This window comes from Sander lucioperca, chromosome 2 (assembly GCF_008315115.2).
Source record: "Sander lucioperca isolate FBNREF2018 chromosome 2, SLUC_FBN_1.2, whole genome shotgun sequence".
In the NCBI taxonomy this organism is placed as follows: Eukaryota; Metazoa; Chordata; class Actinopteri; order Perciformes; family Percidae; genus Sander; species Sander lucioperca.
Genome location: NC_050174.1, coordinates 19,341,565 through 19,363,784, shown reverse-complemented (window position 1 = coordinate 19,363,784; position 22,220 = coordinate 19,341,565). Strand labels below are relative to the sequence as shown.

The following is a 22,220-nucleotide window of genomic DNA, read 5'->3' as shown; positions in this document are numbered from 1 at the left end:
ACTTCATGGACCCTCTGTGATCCAGTTTTAAATGATGGCATATTATGGGGTAATAAGTTGTTTATATATTACATCTTCCAAAATAACAGTATATGGTATATAGGTACATAGGACACTGGATGTGCTTTGAAAGGTCGCTCCTATTAAACTCGTCATTCCCGGCTACACTGTCCAATAAAATTAATGAAAGTTCCTTTAGTCCCGCCTTTTAAACCTTTCGACCAGTCAAAAACATTGTAATTCAATAAAGCTCTATCCGATAGGCTAGAGTGGCGATGAATGAAGGGTTCTCTCTGACCAATGGGCGTTTAGGACGTAGACGCTGAGCTTATAAATGACAAGGTGACAGTCTACCCCATCCTACATTCATTGACAGCCGCTGTGTGCGAGAGCAGCTAATCCCGGACCCTCCGAAAGCCGTAACAGACCGGTAATATTTGCCTTTCATACCTCCTACACTTACTTATACTTACTTTTGCGCGTGCATGTGCGTCTCACTTTTAAACTTCACGTGTGAGTCGTCAGGAAACGCTTGTAAAGCTAGCTGGCATTGCTAACATTCAGGGGCTAGCTAAGTTAGCAAGCTAGGGCGGCCTTTCAATGACTTAATTCCTGGAATTGACTTTAAGATAAGTAGTACGTGCGCTCTTTGTGTACCTATGTGACACTCAATGGAGCAGTAGTAATACGGTGGTAAAGTGCATTCGGCCAGACGCTGTGGTTGTTGTCCGGCTGGTGTAAGCGTCGGGTCATACACCGAGCACAGCGCGGCCAAGCTGCCTTGACAGGCACTTGAATGTAAAATGTCTGACACTCTGGGCCTACCGTGGTCTGAATCAGTCCGCCGCTACAAGGACATCCCTATCGGAGACCTGTGGTGTCATGTCGCCCCTTGTCATTGCACTACAGCACGGTTAAGGTTTATTGTAGCAGCGAGTGCACCGTGCCTGCTTTCCAGGCCCGATTTGACAGTATGTGGCTCATTTTTGACCTTCAAGTCTGCAAGCTGGTTAGCTTAGCAACTTAGCTTAGCTCCTGCGCTTCAACTAGGACAGCAAACCAAACCCAGGTCTAAACAGGGGACACAATCAAGCGACCTAACCTTCCTTCTGGCTTTGCGAGACTTAAAATCGAATTGGGTTTTACAAAATTCTGGGATTTACCGAACCCCACATCTTGCAACACACCTTCCAAGCAGAAATGCCTTCAAGGTTTCAGCTGAAAGTGGGAGTGTTAAAGCCATTCATTCTGCAGCATGTGTGAATATTTAGAGGTTTATGTAGAGTTGATCCTTGCTGTAGTCGAAGCAATTGGATTAGCCTTATGTCTGAGCTGGCCAGGAGGAACAGACAGAATTGCTCCTCTATTAACTTGTTGCTATACTTGACCTTTGCATACTCTGTATTCTCTTCTGGGATTTGGGGCATTATCCTTAAACTGATTAATTTCACATGGAAGACTTGTGTGCACTAAAACTAACCTACTTACTAGGCTGAATTTTTATTTAAATTTTTTATAATTCCTGAAGTCACCTGAGTTATAATAAAATAATTGGGAAGTGGATCAATGCATTGCTCTCATCTTGGCATTAAGATGAAGCTCAAATGTAGATTATAAATTTCTACACCTAAGATGTATATAGTTGTACAAATAGTCTGTCCCGTCAACACTTTTCTGACAGCTGTTGGTTGTTTAGTAGTTGGTCTATAATCTCTCAGGTCTATAACTAAAAGGTTCCAGGTTTGATTCCTTAAACAGCCTTTTAACCAGTACATTTAAATTGTCTACTTGATCAGCTAGAAGTGACGGTGCATGAGAACACTGACTACAGATGTAAACTGTTTATTCTCTCTCCAGCTTCCAGCCATGTATGCCTGCGCCAAGTTTGTCACTTCTCCTGCTGTGGTACGTCATCTGTTATACTTTTTTTTTTTTTTAATAAATTTAATATTGTGACAATGTACAAGTACTAAAATGAGCATCAGCAGTTGTGAATATATTTTTTAACTGTAATGCAGCTTAGATGTTTTGTAAATGTACCTTAATGAAGATGGCATAAACCAGGCTGTGGAACCCAAAATGTTACATACAAGTGACATGACACCAAAGGATTAGATCAAGAGTGTTATGGCTGCATCCTTATTTATCTTCAAGGACACAGTTGTTTCAAAGCACAGCCATGTTTTGTGACAGTTGAACAGTTCATGGCATTTCCATGTCAGCTGACCCTGCAGCATGTAGGGCATCTTCACCATGGAGGTGTTGTGGAGGACAAAGTTCCATTTTTACATTGGATACTCTGCTTATGTTCTGTCTCTTCTGCTAAACAGAGTGCAGGTTGGGTAGTCATAATGTAGTTCTATGGGTGAGCTCAAAGGGAAATTGATGCAGAAATGCTATATTTTCTCGTTCACTGCTTTGCAAAATTGCTGACGATGGGCCAATTATAACCACAGATTATGTGATTGATGGTAAACGGTGTTACAAAATCTCTACAGATTTACAGATCACAATGTGCGTGTGTATATGTAGCTGCAACGGTGTTCATTTATTGATCAAATATAATTGTCAGACTTGAAGGATTTTTTTTTTTTTAAATCATTAACATAATCTAATGTGTTAAAGTGGTTATGGAGTGTAATAAAAGTTTTGACTAAAGTGTACTTTTAAGAATATTGTTATGTTTACTAAATGTATTTAGTGTGATGTATTTAATTTGGTAGTTAATCACAACTTTGCCTTAAACAAATGATCTTGATGCACTTCATAAGTCTCGTCTCAGTTGACATATTGTACTATTTTCAACCCCAGGGAAGGTTCAAATAGTTCAGTATTTTAAATAATAAAATATTTTAGAAAATTTCCATTTTTAAGCACACTATATACCTTACATTTCCAAAAAAATGCACAATTTGATGTAATTCTATTACATCTAACTTCAGTATGTAGTAAATGTGAAATGTTGTTTGTTAGTTTTGGTCCTTTGCAATAGAAAATGTATTAAGGGTGACACATTGTTGAAGTGTGCTAATATAGTTTTGTTTTGTCTGTAGCTGCGTGGGGGGTCCAGATTCCTCGCCCGGCCAGTCTCAGTCTCCCTCTTCAACAGACCTGAAGCCACAGTGGAGCAGCAGGTCAGTCCTTTGTACTTCAATGATCCTGCACCTAATTGTGCTAAAATGGCTTTTGCCTTCTTGTCAACACACCTGACAAATACTTGGATGTGCATAGGGATGACCAATATAATCACTATTGCAGTGTCTTACACAGATTCTGACTAAATAGCTGTGGTGTGAAAGGATGCTGCACTATTAAGCAACATATCTATGAATGTGTATGTAGTGGTTTACTAATGGTTTCCAACATCACAATTTATCTGCCATTTTACCATTGTATTTCTTTAGTGGACTTGGAATCACGATTTTGGTGCTTGCTTGCACCCCTCACATCTAGTTTCACTGCAGTAGGTCAAATTCCACTGTGGTATTATAGCTGACATACAGTGGATGCATTAGAATTAATGTGTGTGTGTGTGTGTGTGTGTGTGTGTAATTTTTTTTTTTCCTTCTCTCTCCTTTACTACCTCCTCTCAGGCCCTGTTGCCAGTCAGCCAGTCCACAGTCCTGACCCGCTCCTTCCAGACCAGCACTGTGTCCCGGGACATCGACACTGCCGCCAAGTTTATTGGTGCTGGTGCTGCCACAGTAGGTGTGGCCGGCTCAGGGGCTGGAATCGGAACAGTGTTCGGCAGCCTTATCATTGGCTATGCCAGGTAAGGTTTTTAACTGATCAGCCATTTGGAGGATTTTCTCCACTCAGCCCTAAAGTGTTGCTTAGTTGTGACAATCCCTGATATCACTTAATTCATCTTTAAGAACAGTTACTTGAGAGACAATCTGTGACCTTTTTTCTTTTCTTTTAAAAGCCTTTCCAAACCTTTACCTGAGATGCTGGGCGTGTTTACATGGGATATCCCGCTTCCCGCACCATTTCTGCAATCACTAACCTATTGCATGGGCCCTTCAAGATATTCAGATAAGAACTAGATTTTAATCTAGCAGAAAATAAAATGCTGACTGGGCAAGTGTGTCTAAATCTAAAAACAAGAGGATAGTTTTACTTTCAAAACACCAGGAAGCTTCTTTCTGGCATTGATGACATTCATTATGAATGAGACCTGGTGTTGCAGCTGCAAAGCTGGCCAGCGACACTAACGGAAACTTAGAAAAGTGTCCTTGGGCAAGACATGACACTGAACTCAAAGTTGCACCCCATGGCAGGCCAGCTTCCATAGCAGCTCCGTGTGAGATTGAGAGGCAAATTGTAAAGTGCTTTGTCTGGTAAGGTAGAAAAGCAATATCATTACCACATTTTGTGCGCACAGATTAAAAGAATATATTAGTATAGTAAAATAATTACTTTCATAGTTCACATTCCATGTGAAGTAAAATAAACTAGCCAGCTGGTGTAGCTTGACGTGGTTTGACTCATGGATCTAAGGATTACAGATTTGGGGCAATGTAAAATGGGATTGCTTTTCAGAAATGCAGTTTTCAAACAAATGTACATCTACAGTATGTGTCCTGTAAACGTAGCCTCGGAACCATACGAATCTGCCAAACTCATGTTTCACTTGCTCTGGCAGATGCGTCTCACACACTCCCTTGGGTTTGTAATTTTATTTTAGATGAGTTTCCAGCCGGAGAGAACCTGGACTTGCCAATCACAACCATTGGTGGCAGATTTAAGTGATTTTTGTCAGAGGATGAATGTAGTTAGCATTGGACATAAAGGGCTTGCTTATGTTGCTCCCCTCGGTTACTCCCTCATTTTCAGGTTGTGGTCATAAACCATTCATTGGTTGCTTGATAAATTGATCAACATTGATTGATTGGTGGTTTGCTGTGCATGTACAACCTGCGTGTCATGCACTGGCAACTGTACCTAAAACTCTTAAGATCGGTTGAAATTGCGTAACACAGAGACAGACTTCTCTTGTAGACTGGTGTAACGTTTCCAGCTTTGTGGCACTGAACCGTAGTTGGGAGACCCCTGGTTCCTTTAGGTTACCTCAATTAGCCTTACCCTGGTTGGAACAGTCTGGCAACTCTGCGGTGACTGGTTGGGAGATGTCGTGATAACATTGCCTTAAACAGGTGCTTTATTTTAAATACCGTTCAAATATTTTAATCGAAGGAATCTGTCATTAATTTTAGTCAAACTGATTGTACTGATTTTATTTGTGTATAAATCGGGATCAGAGCTGTCTTCCTCAAATTACATAATAAATTAAAAACATAATGGTCAGAGGAAAGAAATGCAAGACTACTTTTAATATTGATAGTCAGATTTTATCAGGGCTTTGTACAGATATTTTAAGAATCCTCACATACCACTTATCAAAAGTCTGTGTTGCTGAATACTTAATATATAAAACGGTCCACTTTAAATATACAGTAGACTGTAGTTTATGATCTGTAATATGGAGGTATTCAATACCTCTGACTACTAAACATCAGCCACACATATTCTGTTAGCAGAATAAATCTTCAAATTGTGTGAAATACAGTCACACTGTACACCATTTAGCTGTCAGCATATTAACAGTGTTTAGGCCAGCTGCTAGCTAACGGTAGGCTAACGCTACCTGCTGCTAGTGTAAGGTCAACTAGCGTCACATGCAGCGATGTTTCTTTTGCCTATAACTGTTTCGGAGCATCAGAGGGCAGTGCAGGCAAGTCGCACCCAAATCTGTGTTACTATTTGGTCCAGTAGATACCGGTCGTTAAGGCGCTATGTTAGCGGCAGGTCTCGGTACCCAACCCTAGACTTTATTGTAACTGACATGTATTGTGTGGTGATCGATTCTGCACATGCCTGGCTCATCTCGTATGAGCCTAATGGCTTTTTGTATTAATTGCGTGAAATTCGGTTTAGGCATTAGACCGCTTAAGCACCTCCCCTTTTTGTTTTTTTTTTGGTTTCTTTTTTGTTTCTTTTTTTCATATTTTTAGCTCGGTTCATTTGGTCTAGGGTTGGGTATGGTTTGGATTCTTTCCGATACCGGTGCTAAAACGATACTTTTTAAAATGACTTTTGTATTACTGGTTTCGGTACCCAACCCTAGTGATTTCACTTGGGCTTTAAATGTTTGCATACAAACCACTGACACTGTTGGGATGGCAACATTTTGAACACATGAGTGTTGTGTAAAAACTGAAGATTTGTGTCCACCCTGCAAAATTGTTGCAAATGCCTATCCTTTGTTTTGGTTATAGTAAAATTAACATTCAATTAGCGGTGTATTTGACTGTGCATCTCTGTGCCCTTCTCCACAGGAACCCCTCCCTGAAGCAGCAGCTCTTCTCCTACGCCATCCTAGGTTTTGCTCTGTCTGAGGCTATGGGTCTCTTCTGTCTGATGGTGGCGTTCCTCATCCTCTTCGCCATGTAAACCTGGAAACGCCCACAGCTCCGCTCCCCTTCACTTACCCCTTCTTTCCTGTCTCCCTCCTTTCCATCCAGAGGGGGGTTTCCAGAACAGGAACTCTGAATGAGCCGAAAGTCCATTCTAATCGGGAAAAATATAAATGGAAATATTTACATCTGAGGTTTATGAACCTCCAATCCTACATTTTTATGTTCCTGCGCTTATTTTTGTTTTTCAAAAGTTTATGTAAGACCTCACTTCGGTTAAAATCTGTCAAATAAATGGTTGGGATAACTAAAAAACAAGTCTGCCGTGTTTTTAATCATTTTCATTGCTAAGAAAATAGACTGTTGCATATGTACTAGAGATGGCCCGATACCATTTTTTGCTTCCCGATTCTGATACCTGAACTTGTGTATCGGCCGATACCGAGTACCGATCCGATACCAGTGTGTCATTTTGTTTTAACTGTATACTACTATCCCTGTATGTATGGATGTGATATTTTCTACATAAACTACTTTAACGTATATTTTCTTTAGGGCTTTATGTGGTATCGGATCGATGCATAAACTCAATACTTCCCAATACCAGCGTTTTAGGCCGTATCTGAGCCGATACTGGTATCGGAACATCTCTAATATGTACTGTGAAAAATAAAACTGGTAGTTTTTGAAGAAGCATTCATGTGTGTCCTGTAAAAAAAAAAAAAAAAAAAAAAAAAAAAAATATATGCAACAAATGTATTTGCCTGTGCCAATTATGTCAGCTTACAAATGTAGTTGCTAGTTGTAGAGAACCAAAATGTTGTGCTGAACTAGTACTGTCAACTCTACTGAAATGGTTTGAGGGTTTCAGTTTTAAATGTGGTCACACAATTTGGTTTAAATGTTGGCTGTTTTACAGATGGGTTAAGCTTTTCCTTTCTTCCACAGGCAGTCTTTGGTTCAGTATGCTATGAGAAACCATTTGTGGAGTTGTGAAACTTGACTGGCAGTTGACTAGGGCTTTAATCATTTCAAAGCTAATTAAATTACAGTATTTGTGGTTATACCAGATTTTGTCTGTCACTTTATCAGCTTCTCCACCACGGCAAGGTGGTGACCCTGTGGAGAAGAACTAAGTACCAAAGCTTCCCAAGAGTGATGCTGTCAGCAGTTTAGCCCCTAGTAGGGTCACCCATGAGTCAACAGGTGAATTGCTACAATGACTGAAGGTGGAGGAAGCCCTCCTGTGTTGTCTTACACGCCAGGCCCTGCTCACATCGCTGTGCCTCTGAATGCCCCAATCTCCAATTCTGCGCTCTCACCCCAGCGGAGCGCTTATCGGTCCTGTCCAATCCCACACATCTCCCTGGTTAGGTGATGCTCCTCATGTGTCTTCCATGTCTGTGCCAGGTTAGCATTAAAAAAACCAAAACAAATCGCCACACTCCAAAGGATATTCACAGCGTGACAATAGTGTTCTTGAGGATGCAAACATTGACATCATTGCCACCACCAACATTAAACACCAAACGAGATCGACAGGCAATGTAATACCAAAACAGGTCCTCTTCTCAGAACTAATGCTAATTAATGCTAAAGAAAATTAACTGCATCAATAATGGTAAATAATGGGTTTTTTTATCTGTCGGGTATGTTTTGTAAATTATGTGAATTCGTGGGTGTTGTAGAACTTAAGAAGTACTTTAATGATTTTTTAAATTAATTTACTACGGTTTCTATTATACGTTGATTAATTAATTATACACTTTTGCCGTGCCACTTTCAGTAGTAGCAAAGTATAGGCTAGAGGATCTTTGATAGTACTTAGCTACACCTTTTGCAACACCCAAAGGGATAGAGTTGTTTTACTTTGAAGTTCCCACCGGATATCCCGTGTTTTATCATTTCAGTGCAGTTAAACTGGAGAGAAATCAGATCCCGAAGTTGCCTTATGGTAAAGGAGTGATGGGTATGTGGTCGGTTCGAAACCTAATATTCTGACACCATATTGTTTTAAACCGATAACACCCGGACAGTGAGCGACTTCATAAGCCGTAGCAAGGCGGGCGAGGTAATTTTTCTGACGACTTTATACTCTTGTACTTTTTTGAAGGCCTGGGGGAAAACATAACGTTAAGCTAACGATAAGTAGCCACCATGGCATGGGAAGAAATGCCTTGTTTTCTGGCCTCGGCTCTATGCACGCCTCTACCCCGTTCTCATGCTCTCTGATCCCATTGGACAACAAACAAGCAGAGGTAACTTCGCACTCAGCTGTCAATGCAGCTAACTGTTAGCATTATAATTTAGTCAACACCAACGGTTTTACTCTAGCTTGTTAGCTTGCGAGCCATGGCGGACAGCTTTGGTGAGCACTCCGGCGGCGGTGCCCTTGGCTTAGGCGTTACCGGACAGGGCAGTGGATCTTCGTTGCTGCCGACTTTGGCCAATTCTCTGCCGGGGGGACACTCGGCAGCCAGCGGTGCTCACTCCAGCTCTAACCCGGCCTCCCCTCCTCCCGCAGCAGCCGCACATAGTGGCCTAACCGCTCTGGTGGCCCCTATGTCCACTGTCACTGCTACCCCAGCCGCTTTTGGAAATACATTCACCCCCGGCTCCTCGCCGCCGGTCGTGGCCATGTCTCCGACCGTACACGCCTCCTTGCCTCTCTCCGGTGTTGGGCTAGGGGTCGGTGGGGTGGCAGGAGCGGGCCTTCTGTCCCAAATCCACGCCACTTCCTGGGATCCGACCCTCAGTACGGACTGGGACAACGAGAAGGCTTCCCAGCAGTGCATTCTGAGGATAAAGAGGTAATGAAAACATTTGTTTTCACAGTTGTATGTTTTCAGGTAAGAACTTTAAAAAGCAACGACGTGAGTAAAATCGAAAGTAAAAGTTTTTCAGAAAGTTCAGCTATCACTGGAAACCTTGAGGTCACAGATGAAGGGGAATTTCCAGAAATTTCAGCATTTACTGTCTTTTTAGACAATAACGTTACGCGGACCACATTAATTTATCTTGATTTAACACTTGACACGTTGCTTCCTAAGAGTCAGTTCACACATATTACAAAAATACACATTTCACTTACCCCTTATGGATACTGGCCAACTAGATAGTTTGGGATTTCATACAATGAGTGGAACTTAATTTGTGCTCGAAGCATTGACAATTTACAACAAAAAACTTGGCAGTGTATTGTATATGCAGTGTCACAGGTAATTAATATAATCCTCAGACTTCTCTGTGGACAGTTTTAATTGGAACTAATTTCTTCCTAAAAATAGCCCCAATGAAAATAGTTTATAGCAAGGTTGTCGCCAGGCTGTGTAAGATTCTCTCCATCTCTACCTTTCAGGAACCTCATCTGTCCCCCCTTCTTTTTTCTATCTGTCTCTGCAGGGATATCATGTCCATCTACAAGGAACCTCCACCAGGGATGTTTGTCGTGCCTGATCCTCAAGACATGACCAAGGTAAAAGGCCAGGTCCCCTGTGACAAGGCTGTGATACCATTTACGCTTATCATATCCGGATAAAATCTGAATGACATTTAATACACTTAGCCACATACACTCACTGGCCACTTTATTAGGTACACCTTGCTAGTTCTGTGTTGGACCCCCTTTCAACAAGGTCCTGGAAACATTTCTCAGAAATTTTGACATGATACACCATGCAGTTGCTGCAGATTTTTGCTGCTGCGCATCCATGATGCACATCTCCTGTTCTGCCACATCCCAAAGGATCCTCTATTGGATTGAGATCTGGTGAGAGGTGGAGGCCATTCAAGTTCAGGGTTATAATAGGGTAATAACAATACATATTTAATGATACATAATACACATAATCTGCTCTTGCTGTTTGTGCTTTGACACAATATCAGGATGATATCTGCAACCTGGCTACATGGCAGAGGCAGACAGAATAAAGTAGAATCCACACACTGTTCCGTCAAACTTGGCTTCACCTCTCATTACCTAAGAAAATGCCTTGTCAACACACGGAGATCACAGATCAGTGTCTTTTTTCAGTCGGTCCCTCTCATAGATTCAATTGCTAAATCACTATGAGATAGCCAGAGCCAGCTAGCCACCAGGAGTTGGGAGATACCAGGAGTCAACGTGTCATGTAGTGTAACTGTCATCACAGTTTACAGTTGAGACTTAAAATACCTAATGTAGCAGCTATCACTTACCTACATGTTTGACTACAAATAAAAACAATTGGGCACAATGTAATATTGTGTGCATGTTGTGGCAGTATCAGGGTATATGTGTAACACTTTGACACAGGGTTTCCAGTCCAACTAAAGTTGAAACCAGAGTAACCCACCATTAACAAACAGGGAAGAAGTGAAGTTTTTAGGTCATGGAACCACTGAAACTTGATGTTCTTTCCATTTGTACATTTCTTCCTCACAGCGTGTCTGATGTGGATGTTGTCAGTTGTTTTTTATGTCAGATTTTCTGTTCATCCACAGCATCCTTCTCTCCCTTTGTACACCTCACCACCATCTCTTTAAACCATCTCCTTTTTCCTTCATTTTTTCCTTCATTTACTGCAGATCCATGCCCTGATCACAGGGCCGTTTGACACACCGTACGAAGGCGGCTTTTTCCTCTTCTTATTCCGCTGCCCCCCCGACTATCCCATCCATCCACCACGGGTCAAGCTCATCACCACCGGACACAACACTGTCCGCTTCAACCCCAACTTTTACCGCAATGGCAAGGTCTGCCTCAGCATCCTGGGGTAGGTCAGGATTAATTTCTTTCCTGATTAGTAGACCTATTTGTCTCCACATGGATTCATTTCAGTAGGTAACTTTTATAAAAATACCTTTTTGTCATATTTGCTGAAACTGTCACTATACCCTGACAGTGGCACATGAGACAGGTAATCTGTGAAAAAAACCAGTGGCATTTGCAAGTTTTTACCGCACCCAAAAATAAACAACCAATCAGAGCCAAGGAGTCTCTAACACATGTAATTACGTTCGTTCGAGATGAGCCAGGCCTGCACAGAATTGATCACCGGCGATCGCTGCCCAATGCATGCCGGTTAGATTTGTGTCCGACTTGATCCCGACTTGCTCTGATGTCATGCACACGTTGGCAACAATAACCTCACGAAATCGAGGCGGCCGCAGTTTTTAGTGCCAGGCGCCGCAGCTTGCTCCCCATCGACTGCAAGACCCAGGGCATGATGGGAAATTCCTCTCAGCTGATGGGTTCAGAATCGACTCATTTGTCTGATTTAAAGGCTTATTCTGTGAAGAGTAGGGCTGTACTGAATAACATTTTTTGAGCTCCGGTGCTTTGCAACTGTGAATATTTGAAGTTTCGGCGGCAGCAGCGGGGGAAACCAACATTTCCGACCGTACCTGAAGGCAGCTTTATTTCATGGAAAAACACAAACACCTCGGCATTTCAGTGCTTGTTGTTCTTGCTTTTGTTTTTTACTTTGTGGTTAAAACGTTTTTTGTAGCAGCGATAGAGGCAGTGATGTTCCCTGTTACTGTAACGTTACGGGACTCGCACGCCACGATTCGGACGGACAAGTCTGCATTATCCACGGCCGTACTATGTTTACCTTTATCAAATCGCCTGAAAACGACACTAGGCTGCTACAGTATAACCATAAAGACCTCTAAAAACATTAGACTGCTTGCTTAGCTAGCAGCTTAATCGCTACAAAACACCACAGTGGATTTTAGCCTGCATGCACATTTAAAACCACAACAACGAATATTCGAATCCCAACATTGAACATTTTTTGAATATTTAGATCCACCCTCTACAGTAGTTAACAGCACACGTGTGGCTGATGGTGATGATTATTACCATATTGGTCCGAATATAAGATGACCCTGATTATAAGACGAACCCCCTCTTTTAAGACCAAATATTGTTTTCATAAAGAAAATAATTTTATTTGAAAATAATTCTAATAAAAACACATTGAGTAAAACAAGGTAGGCTGTTGTTTGTAACATCTTTTAAATAAAATAATATTTTCACTATCTTTTTAGCTTCTCTTTTTACTTCTAGTGATGAATCGACGAAAACACGTTTTATTTCTCTGATTCACGGCTTTGTTAAAGTGCCGCTGGGCTCTTCAGTGTCTCTCTATCTCTCTCCACCATATAACGTTACCGTACTTTCGGGCGGTCGTTGAGGCTCCGTCTAAAACACTGCCATTTCGACCAGCTGTTTGTAACATTAAAATAAAATGGATTATGGCTCATTTTATTTCTACGGTTTATGGCTGACTTTACCAGCTGACTTCTCTATTTGCTGTAAGGTGACATCCCTTACGTTCTAAAACCAGCCTCTGCACTTGAACGCAACGCGACCATCAGCTGGCTTGAGTCCAGCTGAGACTTTGTTCGAGACGATCGCTGTGTCTCTCCATGTTTCAGGCCCTGGCACTAGCTAGCTGTGAGGGACGGTGACTCGCTTCAGTTAGGAGGGCAACACGCGTTTTACTCATTTCGTGTTATTGGAGACATCTGTTGTTGTCAGTGTGTTAACATAAAGTCTAGAAGCCAAATATAAGACGACCCCACTTTTTCAGACGTATTTCCAGGAAACAAAATTATATTCGGACCAATACGCTAGGTAGAGACTAAATACGTTCAGATTACAGATCATCTACAGTCTGTTGTTTATTAACATCAGCAACAGATCGCAAGTAGAGCATTTTAACAGCTACATTATTCTCATTTTGATTGAAAAACATATTATAATGATCATTAAGCTTTTTTATGTCTGTAGAAAAAGATTTGTAGGCTGGGACATCTCTGCAGCACCACGATACTTCATTCAGAATAATATTTTCAAATAATATTTTGCCTTTAACAAATATTGCACGATTGGGATATTGTGGGATATAGTCCATATTGTGATTTTGATCAAATTCTGGTTAGTTGTTCAGCCCTAGTGTTTAATGTGTTTCTGTCTTCCAACTTGGAGTTAATACACTGTAAGCTTATGGTACTATAAAATGTTTGTGTGTAGGACATGGACAGGCCCAGCATGGAGCCCAGCCCAGAGTATCTCATCTGTCCTCATCTCCATCCAGTCTCTGATGACAGAGAACCCCTATCACAATGAACCTGGCTTTGAACAGGTACTCTCTCTCTCTCTGTGTGTGTGTGTGTGTGTGTGTGTGTGTGTGTGTGTGTGTGTGTGTGTGTGTGTGTGTGTGTGTGTGGAGGAGTAGTACATCAGTGTTAGTGTAGTACACACTACACACATTTAAATAATAATTAATAAATAACCAGCTTTTCAAAATAACAGTTGCAATGTGCAATTTTAAGCTCATTAAACTATTTTCAAAAAAAGTGCTATAACAGTTTCACTGGCATTTCTCCCATTATCCTCCGTGACACGCTCTCTTCCACTTTGCCCAACTCTTCTCCAAAACTGCGCTGAGATAACAGAGATCAGCCCATAGATTCACACACTGAAATAAAAACGGGACACGTAATTTCACTGTGTGTAACTACGCTAACTAACCGTGTATTGTGAACCGCGTGTAGTGATTAAAAAAAAAAAACAGCTGTGTCCCAAAGACCGGGCAGCAGCCGGGACATTGAGAATCTACGCGCGAGAGGTGATGGATAGTTCCAATCACTTCGTCATGTTTTCACTTCGTTGAAACAAGAGAAGAAAGCCTCACTGATGTGAAGAACAGGACAGAGAAACATATATAAATGCTCTCTGCCCACCGTATGCCAACACTCCGGTAAGTCCACTCACCCCGTCTCCGCCCGGGCATGCCCCAGCTGCCGCACATTTGTTGACAAACTCCGACGCACACGCGACGGTGAAATGGCGATTGTTCTCACGGACACACACGCGCGATATCAACTGGCTAGTTATCCTCCAGACAGCGACGGACCACGTCTCTTTTTCTTTCTCTCATTTCGGCCGTGTGAAGTGCGTCCGCGCTATTGTCCGAGATGCACTTGACGGCCTTTTGTGCAGCAGACTTCTTTTTTTTTGTTTTTTTTGACGACCTAGTTAAGGAGGTAGGGTTCCCCAGCTTAGGCGGCCGCCCAAGCTGCAAAGTGCTGTGGGAAACCCTGGACTTTCAAGCCAGAGAGCGGAGTTCGCTTTCCGGGGAAAACTAAAGCCTTTCACACAGGAAATGCGTGTTCATTAGGAGTTTTTAAATCCAAACCATTATCTTTTTCCTAATCTTAACTAGTTTTTTTGGTGCATAATCTTTACTTTCGTCGCAGCAAAACGAAGTTCTGTAGCGGCTTAAACAACTAGCAACTGACGCTCGGCACCATGGAGCTCGTAGCCAGCTGGCAGTCTTCTAATTTCGTAGGATATCATACGTTTTGGTGTGCATACATTTTCGTACGATATCATACGTTCATGAGAATGAATTGGAACATAATGCGTATATATATATATATATATATATATATATATATATATATATATATATATATATATATATATATATATATATATATATATATATATATATATATATATAAGAAATGTTCAAACATCAATTTTGGCCAATTTTGACAGCCCTAGTCAGCTGCCAAACCAAACCACTGTTGAATCTCTTCTGAACGTCCAGGTGCAAAGTCTAGTCAAGAACAGACTGCCAGATGCCGAGCAAGAGAAAATTAAATATTGTGATGTAACATTTGGTCGTGCAACCTCCATTTCTTAGTAGAATTTTTCCAGGCTCTAGATGTGTTCAAGTCCTACAGGGTGGGCACCATTGATTATGTCAGTTGTAAGTTACTGGGAAATGTAGTTTAACTAGTAATTTACTCCTCAATATGGCACACAATCTCCAGTTTATACAGACAAATGCAGAAACCCAAGTCGGACATTCTGAATCAGAATCTGTATATTAAAACTAAATTCATTGTAGTATTTAGCTAAATACAAGTCCTGCTTTTTTTAACGCTATGTTGCAACAAGCTGTTGGATTGCCCCAAGACTACCTGAAACTTGCATTTAGTACCGCCTCCAGAGTAGTGCTGAAACATAGGTTCATTAACTCAGCTCCGAGCTAGTCCACACAGCATTTCTTTGAGCCTATCACAATTGTCTTGGGCGGTGCTAAGCGCCGGATGGAGCCACGGTGACGCTGCAAAATAGCCCTGGGAAGGAACTTGTTTTGGTGGAATGTGTCCGTTCAAAGGTTGTTTTAGTCGCGCAACAGAAAACTCAGATTGGACAGATAGTCTAGCTAGCTGTGTGGATTTACCCTGCAGAGAACGTTGTGGATGTAGACTATGTGGTTTGTGACAACTCTCACGTAACTGCCATGTGACGCTTTAATTGCCTGGGAGTCGACACCAGCGAACATAACTAACGTAACTATTAACTACCTTAACTACTGTATGAATGAGCTCAGCTGATACCAGCAATATAGCAGTGTTACGCCTAATTCAGAATGACAGCCAGTATAGATTGCAGGTCATCTCTTGTTTGGTTTTGAATGCACTTTGGTTAAAGTTTCCATATAAGATTACCGTCTCTTTGTGTGTGTGTGTCTTTCAGGAGCGCCACCCAGGGGACAGTAAGAACTACAACGAGTGTATCCGCCATGAAACCATGAGGGTGGCTGTGTGTGACATGCTGGAGGGCAAAGTCCCCTGTCCTGAAGCTCTGTGGTGAGACCAACATAATTGTCTACACTACACTAATTTTTACTCTTCTTCTCTATCTGTCTTTAACATATGTCCTCTCTGCTCTTTATCCTGTCCTTCTCACTACTCTTATTTGCATGTGTGTTTTTAGGAGTGTGATGGAAAAGTCCTTCCTAGAATACTATGATTTCTATGAGGGAGTGTGCAAAGAGAGACTGCATCTACAGGGACAGAACATGCAGGTGACTATATACTATTTATTTGAATCCATCTACATCTAACATTTTCTTATATTCTACATATGCTTGGAGACAATGTATGTAAATCCTGTGAGATAAATATTCATAATGCATTTACCAATATACAGTACCAGTCAAAAGTTTGGACACGCTTTCCCATTCAAGTGAATGAGAAAGCATGTCAAAACGTTTTAGGGATGCACCAAATCCAGGATTCAGCTTCGGATTCGGACGAATATTGAGCTTTTTGACGGGGTTCGGTTTCTGCCGAACCTTAGAATGTTTTTCCACCGAACCCTACGGTTGCACTACGCACGCTATGCTGGTCAATGTAATGACGCCGCCGTTGATTACGGGAAGGTGTTTACGTAGGTGGACCTTTCAATGCAGTAGGCTGTGAGAAAGTGAAAATTAATATTGTTTGGCAGTACTTTCAGTCAAAAGAAGGTGATTCAAGTCAAGCTACATGTTCAATTTGCAATGCCAATTTGTCTCGTGGTGGCAAGACCCTAAACAATACACAATATCGCCGCTATTAAACCATTTGCGTATGAAACATCCGAAAGAATACGAGTTGTGCATGAAGGAATCTACAGACAGCAGCCAAAATGCAGCAACTTCAGGTACGACAAAGGAAGGACAGTCACAGCTAAAAACTTGTGTTAATCAGACAGTGCCTCTCCCGGGCTGTCAGCCGTTCTCTCGGCAAATGAGTCTCCCTACAGTGGGAGCGGAGCGACCGAACAGCCGGCTGCTGCTCGTTAGCTAACTTTAGCTTTCTAATTTCACCCACCCAACATGCCTTCATCATACACTGGTTAGCAAAAATTTGCCAAACAAAATTGTCACTCATCTGGCGATAGCAATGTGCTTTCCTACGATGTGAAAAGAGCGTGTGAATTCAACATTAAGTTGTTGTTAAACTGAATTCAACATTAAGTTGTTAAACTATTTTAGAGGCTGTGGACGTTATTTACTTCATTAATGTGTTTACTGTGTTAATGGACTGAGGATGGGAGTAGGATTCGGGTTTCGGATTCGGCAGAATCTTAACCAGTGGATTCGGTATTCGGCCAAACCCTAAAAATCTGGATTCGGTGCATCCTTAAAACGTTTGGCTGGTACTGTACATACACCGTAGGGTTGAACCAGTGGGCCTTATGCAGCAACGTTCTTTTAAAGTTCTCTTATGTTTTCTCTTAATTCTCTGTTAAGAGAAAAAGTAATTCCACAATTCATTAGCTCTTTGTAGCCCTGGGGATCGGTGCTAAGGACAACCGGCGAGGCATTAGATAATTTCATGGATTACTGCAGTTTGTGCTATTTCATACAGGACAGGAGCAGGTGATGGCTTCACAAAAGGTGGAACATAGAGTCTTTGTGTTTCCAGAGAGAGAGCACACATAAATCACTACGAAACTATAATGGAGCGTTCACACATAGGTAAAGCCATTTTTTGTGTCATTTTAATCATGCGAGTTTGATCGGAGGATTATATTTGCGGGATCATTTGTGTATACTTAAGTTACTCTTGTACTTGCGCTGGTGTAGAGCTGTAGGCACCAACAACGTTTTTTCCGTCATTAATATGGCCAAAATAACCACTTTTGCTGCTTTGTACCTGTTGTAGAAGTCCTAGATACGTTGGTCAATGAAACGGTGTTGTGTCTGGATTAATAACATCATCCGGAGGAGAAAAAAGCACAGTGATTTTCACTGCCTTTTTCAGGTAGTAAACGTTGTCTTCGCGTCATTTACATCGCGTCATTTACATTGCGTCATTTACATCACGTCATTTACTTTGTGTCATTCACGCCCCCGCTAATGCGTCTATTCACTTCTTTGCATTGGCTTTGAATGTAATCTCACCGACAACCCCTAGATGTGAACGCGCCATGAGACTTCCAACTATAAATCTAAATGCTCATGGTTTTTCATTAGCATTTATTATGCCGTGAACACTCACGCTTTACATCCAGAGCTAACCTGAATAGCATGGTTGCTAGCAGACAAATGTATTTCTGGGTGTACTTTAGATTTTATGTTCGCACATGCTTATGTATGTCGTCGGGATGTAGCGAAACAGCAGGACTTTTTACGATGCAGATTTGCCAAAATGTTAACACAATAACATGGAGGTGTATTTATTATTCAGACTTTGAGCGAGTCTCATCCTCCAATAACTTTTCATCAGTTTTCAACAGATAAACAATTATTACATCAATTATCAAAATAGTTGGCGCTTAATTTAATAATTGACAACAATCAATTAATCCATTCATTTTTGCAGCACTAGATATTTTCCTGATAAAAACATAATACAGATACAATACAGATGGTAGCCATATGTTACACCCCTACTGTCGTGAACTCATCAGGACAAATACACGTACCATTACAAGCTTTATTACTGAGTGACATACTGAACTTGGCTCACCTCTGCCCCCCGCATTTTTATCTGTTGCTCTACCCAGGACCCCTTTGGCGAGAAGCGTGGTCGTTTTGACTACCAGGGGCTGCTGACTCGCCTCAGCGCCACCCACAGGCGAATACGTGAGAAAAGCGTGGCGGAGGAGAACCACAACGACGACCATTCAGACTCAGACACCAGCTCCTCAGGGACAGACCCCGACAGCCAGGGCAGCTCCCAGCCCTGACTCCCTGCACACTGCTTGACTCAAAGCCAGGCCAAGAACTAAAGACAAAGGGATCTTTTTTTGTTATGTTTGCACTGGAGGAGCAAAATCACAGAAGAGAATGCTACGCCCACGTTAAAGTTTGATGAGTCCAGGGTTCAAGTTTGGAATCAAGCTTCTGTTGTCTGAATGTTTCCGAGAGAAAAGAATTGGTAGTGCCCTCTTGATAGTGAAAAATGAACACCACTAGTCAAGTGCTGGCAAATCTGGCCTGCAGCAGTGTATTTGTGCTACTTTTGTAGCTAACCAGCTGTCATTTTAATGTCCTGATCCATTCTAAAAATTGTTGGCTTCCTAAATGCCTGATAGATGTTGAGATTAACCAGCCATTGTTGCTTGTGGATACAAAAGATTTGTTTCACGGCTCAAACCTTTGAATGCATATATGCAGATATTGGCGGCAGTTCCACTTTGACCCACAAGCCCAAACAAAAGTCAGTTTTTTTTATACTCTTTACCTAGGAAAGACTGTCTGATGGGGATCAACAAGACCTGGCGCTCACTTTGGCTTTGAAGTCGAGGCAGGTTTGGGTCCGACAAAGGGACCTTATACTGGGAGAGTCTGAGCAGTGGCAGATGATGGTGTTTATGAAAGCAGGCTTTCCTTTAAAGTAGTATCTTTTTTTTTTAATTCCAGAGGTAGGAAGCAAAGACAGACCTTTTAACAAAAGGAAGGTAGTTGGAGAAAGTGGCAAGGCTTTACGAGCCCCTTCCCTTGTCTCCTCTGGCATGGTTGATCCTCATCCGCCTCTATAACCAGGCCACATAAAACATCAGCAGCTCGCTAGTCTGAACACAATGATTCCTGTGTATTATACAAAACGTTCTTTCAGTTCTAATCTGTCTATCAGATATAAAGCCGCTAGAGAAGTGTCGCTTTCATTTACATCCACTTTTATACCCTTTTGTTTTGTGTTTTTTTTTTAAACTAATGCTAATTTGTCAGTTTGTAGGGTGCATTGTTTATTTGGAAACCCTACTGTTCTTTGGGTTGCTGGCACTTCTGATTAACCCGTCAAGATATAAACCAAACTATCCCATGCTTTAGCTACATCCACCCGGGCTCGGGGGAACTAATAGAAGCAAGAAAAATTAACTTTCCATGTGTTCACACTGCAAGTAACTCGAGACCTAACAGTCGCGCTGCTGTGTCTGTATGAGGGCCTAAACCAAAGGCTTTGGTTGCATCTGTACCAAGGTATAAACAGAAGGCAAATCAAGCCTTTTACTACTTTGGTATCAGTTTCATAATTTGAATAGTTTGAGGGGGGAAAAAAAGCCTGTACTCCACTACTGTAACCAATATTCATTTGTCATTTCAGGTGCATGCTTTTCACCACTAGACGGCAGGCTTGACACAGATTTGGGTTTGGGTTACAAAATCGCAGCAATAGGGGAAGTAAGGCAATGAAGAAATCTGAATAGCCCACCCTTTTTCTACAGTTTGTTTTGTCTAAGTGCACATGGGCAAGTTTCACTCACCAACGACACAGGAAATGAATGGACTTGTTGTCAGCATTGCTTGCAGTGTGATCACAGCGAGGAAAAGAAGAGAAGGGAGCAGAGTTTTTGGGGGTTCATGGGTGGAGAAAACACTCCAAAGGGATAGAGTCCATCTAAATATTTAGTACTCACATGCCTGATGTATGTTGAATGTGTTATTGGTTGCTGTGATTATTCCACCTTTTCATACTGGCTGTGAAAAGGTCCCTTTCTAGCACGACAACTGTAAGAAATGGGACTGAAACTATATTCCTCATTCAAGTTCAGCCATGCAAGTTACACAAATCAAGTGGGTATGTCCGTCCTGGTAGTCAGGTGTATGTTTATTGCTGTTTTTGTGCCAGGAATGATCTGAGCTATGGTGGAGGTATTCCATGCTGGATACAATATCAGTGGGAAGTGGAATTTTGTGCAAAAAAGACTAACATCAAGAGATACCCACTTGATATGACTGACTCAGATTGCTGAAGCCTAAAAGGAGCTTCATGTTAATGTTCAATGCAGAAATGTATTGCAAAGCATTTCTACACTGAACATTAAGAATGGATCTCTTCCCAGCCAGCATGGAGAGGATTAATGATTACTATATAACCAGTACCAGTAACTCTTCCAAAGTACATACAGGTTAACTAAGCATAAAGACTGGAAACAGCTCACTAATTAACACAATATATATCCTTTGTTTAATCTCTGCAAAACGAAAGTGTAAAAATGACAATTTGCCATTTTACAGGGGGTTATGTCTCAAGAAATAGTCCCATACATAACCAACCATAAAACTTTGGTTTCATACTTTTTTTTTTTGTAGGGATTCAACAATGAGCCTATCAAAATGATACTACATTTTAATGAGTGAGCATTGGTAGTAGTCAAGGTAATGGTAGGAAGACTTTGTTACTTTTGGACAGAACCAGGCTAGTGTATTTATATGTGCTAAGCTGTGCTTTAGCCGTAATATGAGAGTGGTATCAATCTTCACATTATACGCTTCACCAGAAAGAGAAGAAGTATATTAGCAAAAATGTTGAACTACTCCTTTAAGTCTGAATACATACGCTTTACCTTTAGCATACCACCCTTCTTGTACTCTTTTCAAGAAGCTTATTCAACATGGTGAGACAAATGAATGACTTTTGTGCTTGGTGTATTTCCTTTCTGCCTTCCATTAGCTCTCTACAGCCATGTTGATGGGGAGAAGAGCAGTTTGCCTCTGCTGTCAATGTTCTGGCAAACCCTTGTCCAGTGGCAGAGGTTAGGTTGCTAAATATTCAAATGGGATTACTAATATAGGGCATTCCTTTTTATTATGTTATAGAATGGTTATATGAGAAGCAGCTCCTTGCAGAATATATGTGATTGCCAAAATGTTGATTGCAACACACTTCCTGAAGTGGAAGTGAAAAGATCCTCTCCCTGTTTGGTTGTGTTGTGTAACTTGTGCTTAATGCAGGGTTCTTCTGTGGCGCTATAATGCCCGGATTACTGACAGAAGTGATCATTTCCAGGTCTAGAAAATGTTGGTATTGTACAGAAGTTCTAAAAAAATACAGAATAAAATGTTTAGTCCTGATACATGTGACTAGTCTTTTTTTCTTGTAAATGTACAACCACCGTTGGTGCAAAGGGGCTGATATTTGTTTTGAGTAGTAGATCCAGATAGAACATGCAACTTTCTTGGACACTAGCTTTTATTTTTTGCTGTATTTTTCCACAGTGAGTTTATTGTATTTTTT

At 41.4% G+C, this 22,220-nt stretch overlaps 2 protein-coding genes across 2 annotated transcripts; both read left to right on the top strand.

The window, feature by feature from the left end:
• Positions 1-235: 235 nt before the first annotated feature.
• atp5mc1 (ATP synthase membrane subunit c locus 1) lies at positions 236-6,731 on the top strand. Its single transcript, XM_031317778.2, has 5 exons — positions 236-430; positions 1,858-1,905; positions 3,054-3,134; positions 3,594-3,772; positions 6,339-6,731. The coding sequence occupies exons 2-5, from the start codon at positions 1,867-1,869 to the stop codon at positions 6,451-6,453; spliced, it is 414 nt and encodes a 137-aa protein (XP_031173638.2). The 5' UTR covers positions 236-430; positions 1,858-1,866; the 3' UTR covers positions 6,454-6,731.
• A 1,553-nt stretch (positions 6,732-8,284) lies between these two features.
• ube2z (ubiquitin-conjugating enzyme E2Z) lies at positions 8,285-22,059 on the top strand. Its single transcript, XM_031317768.2, has 7 exons — positions 8,285-9,226; positions 9,819-9,891; positions 10,983-11,170; positions 13,438-13,549; positions 15,961-16,073; positions 16,201-16,291; positions 18,763-22,059. The coding sequence occupies exons 1-7, from the start codon at positions 8,769-8,771 to the stop codon at positions 18,943-18,945; spliced, it is 1,218 nt and encodes a 405-aa protein (XP_031173628.1). The 5' UTR covers positions 8,285-8,768; the 3' UTR covers positions 18,946-22,059.
• Positions 22,060-22,220: the final 161 nt, after the last annotated feature.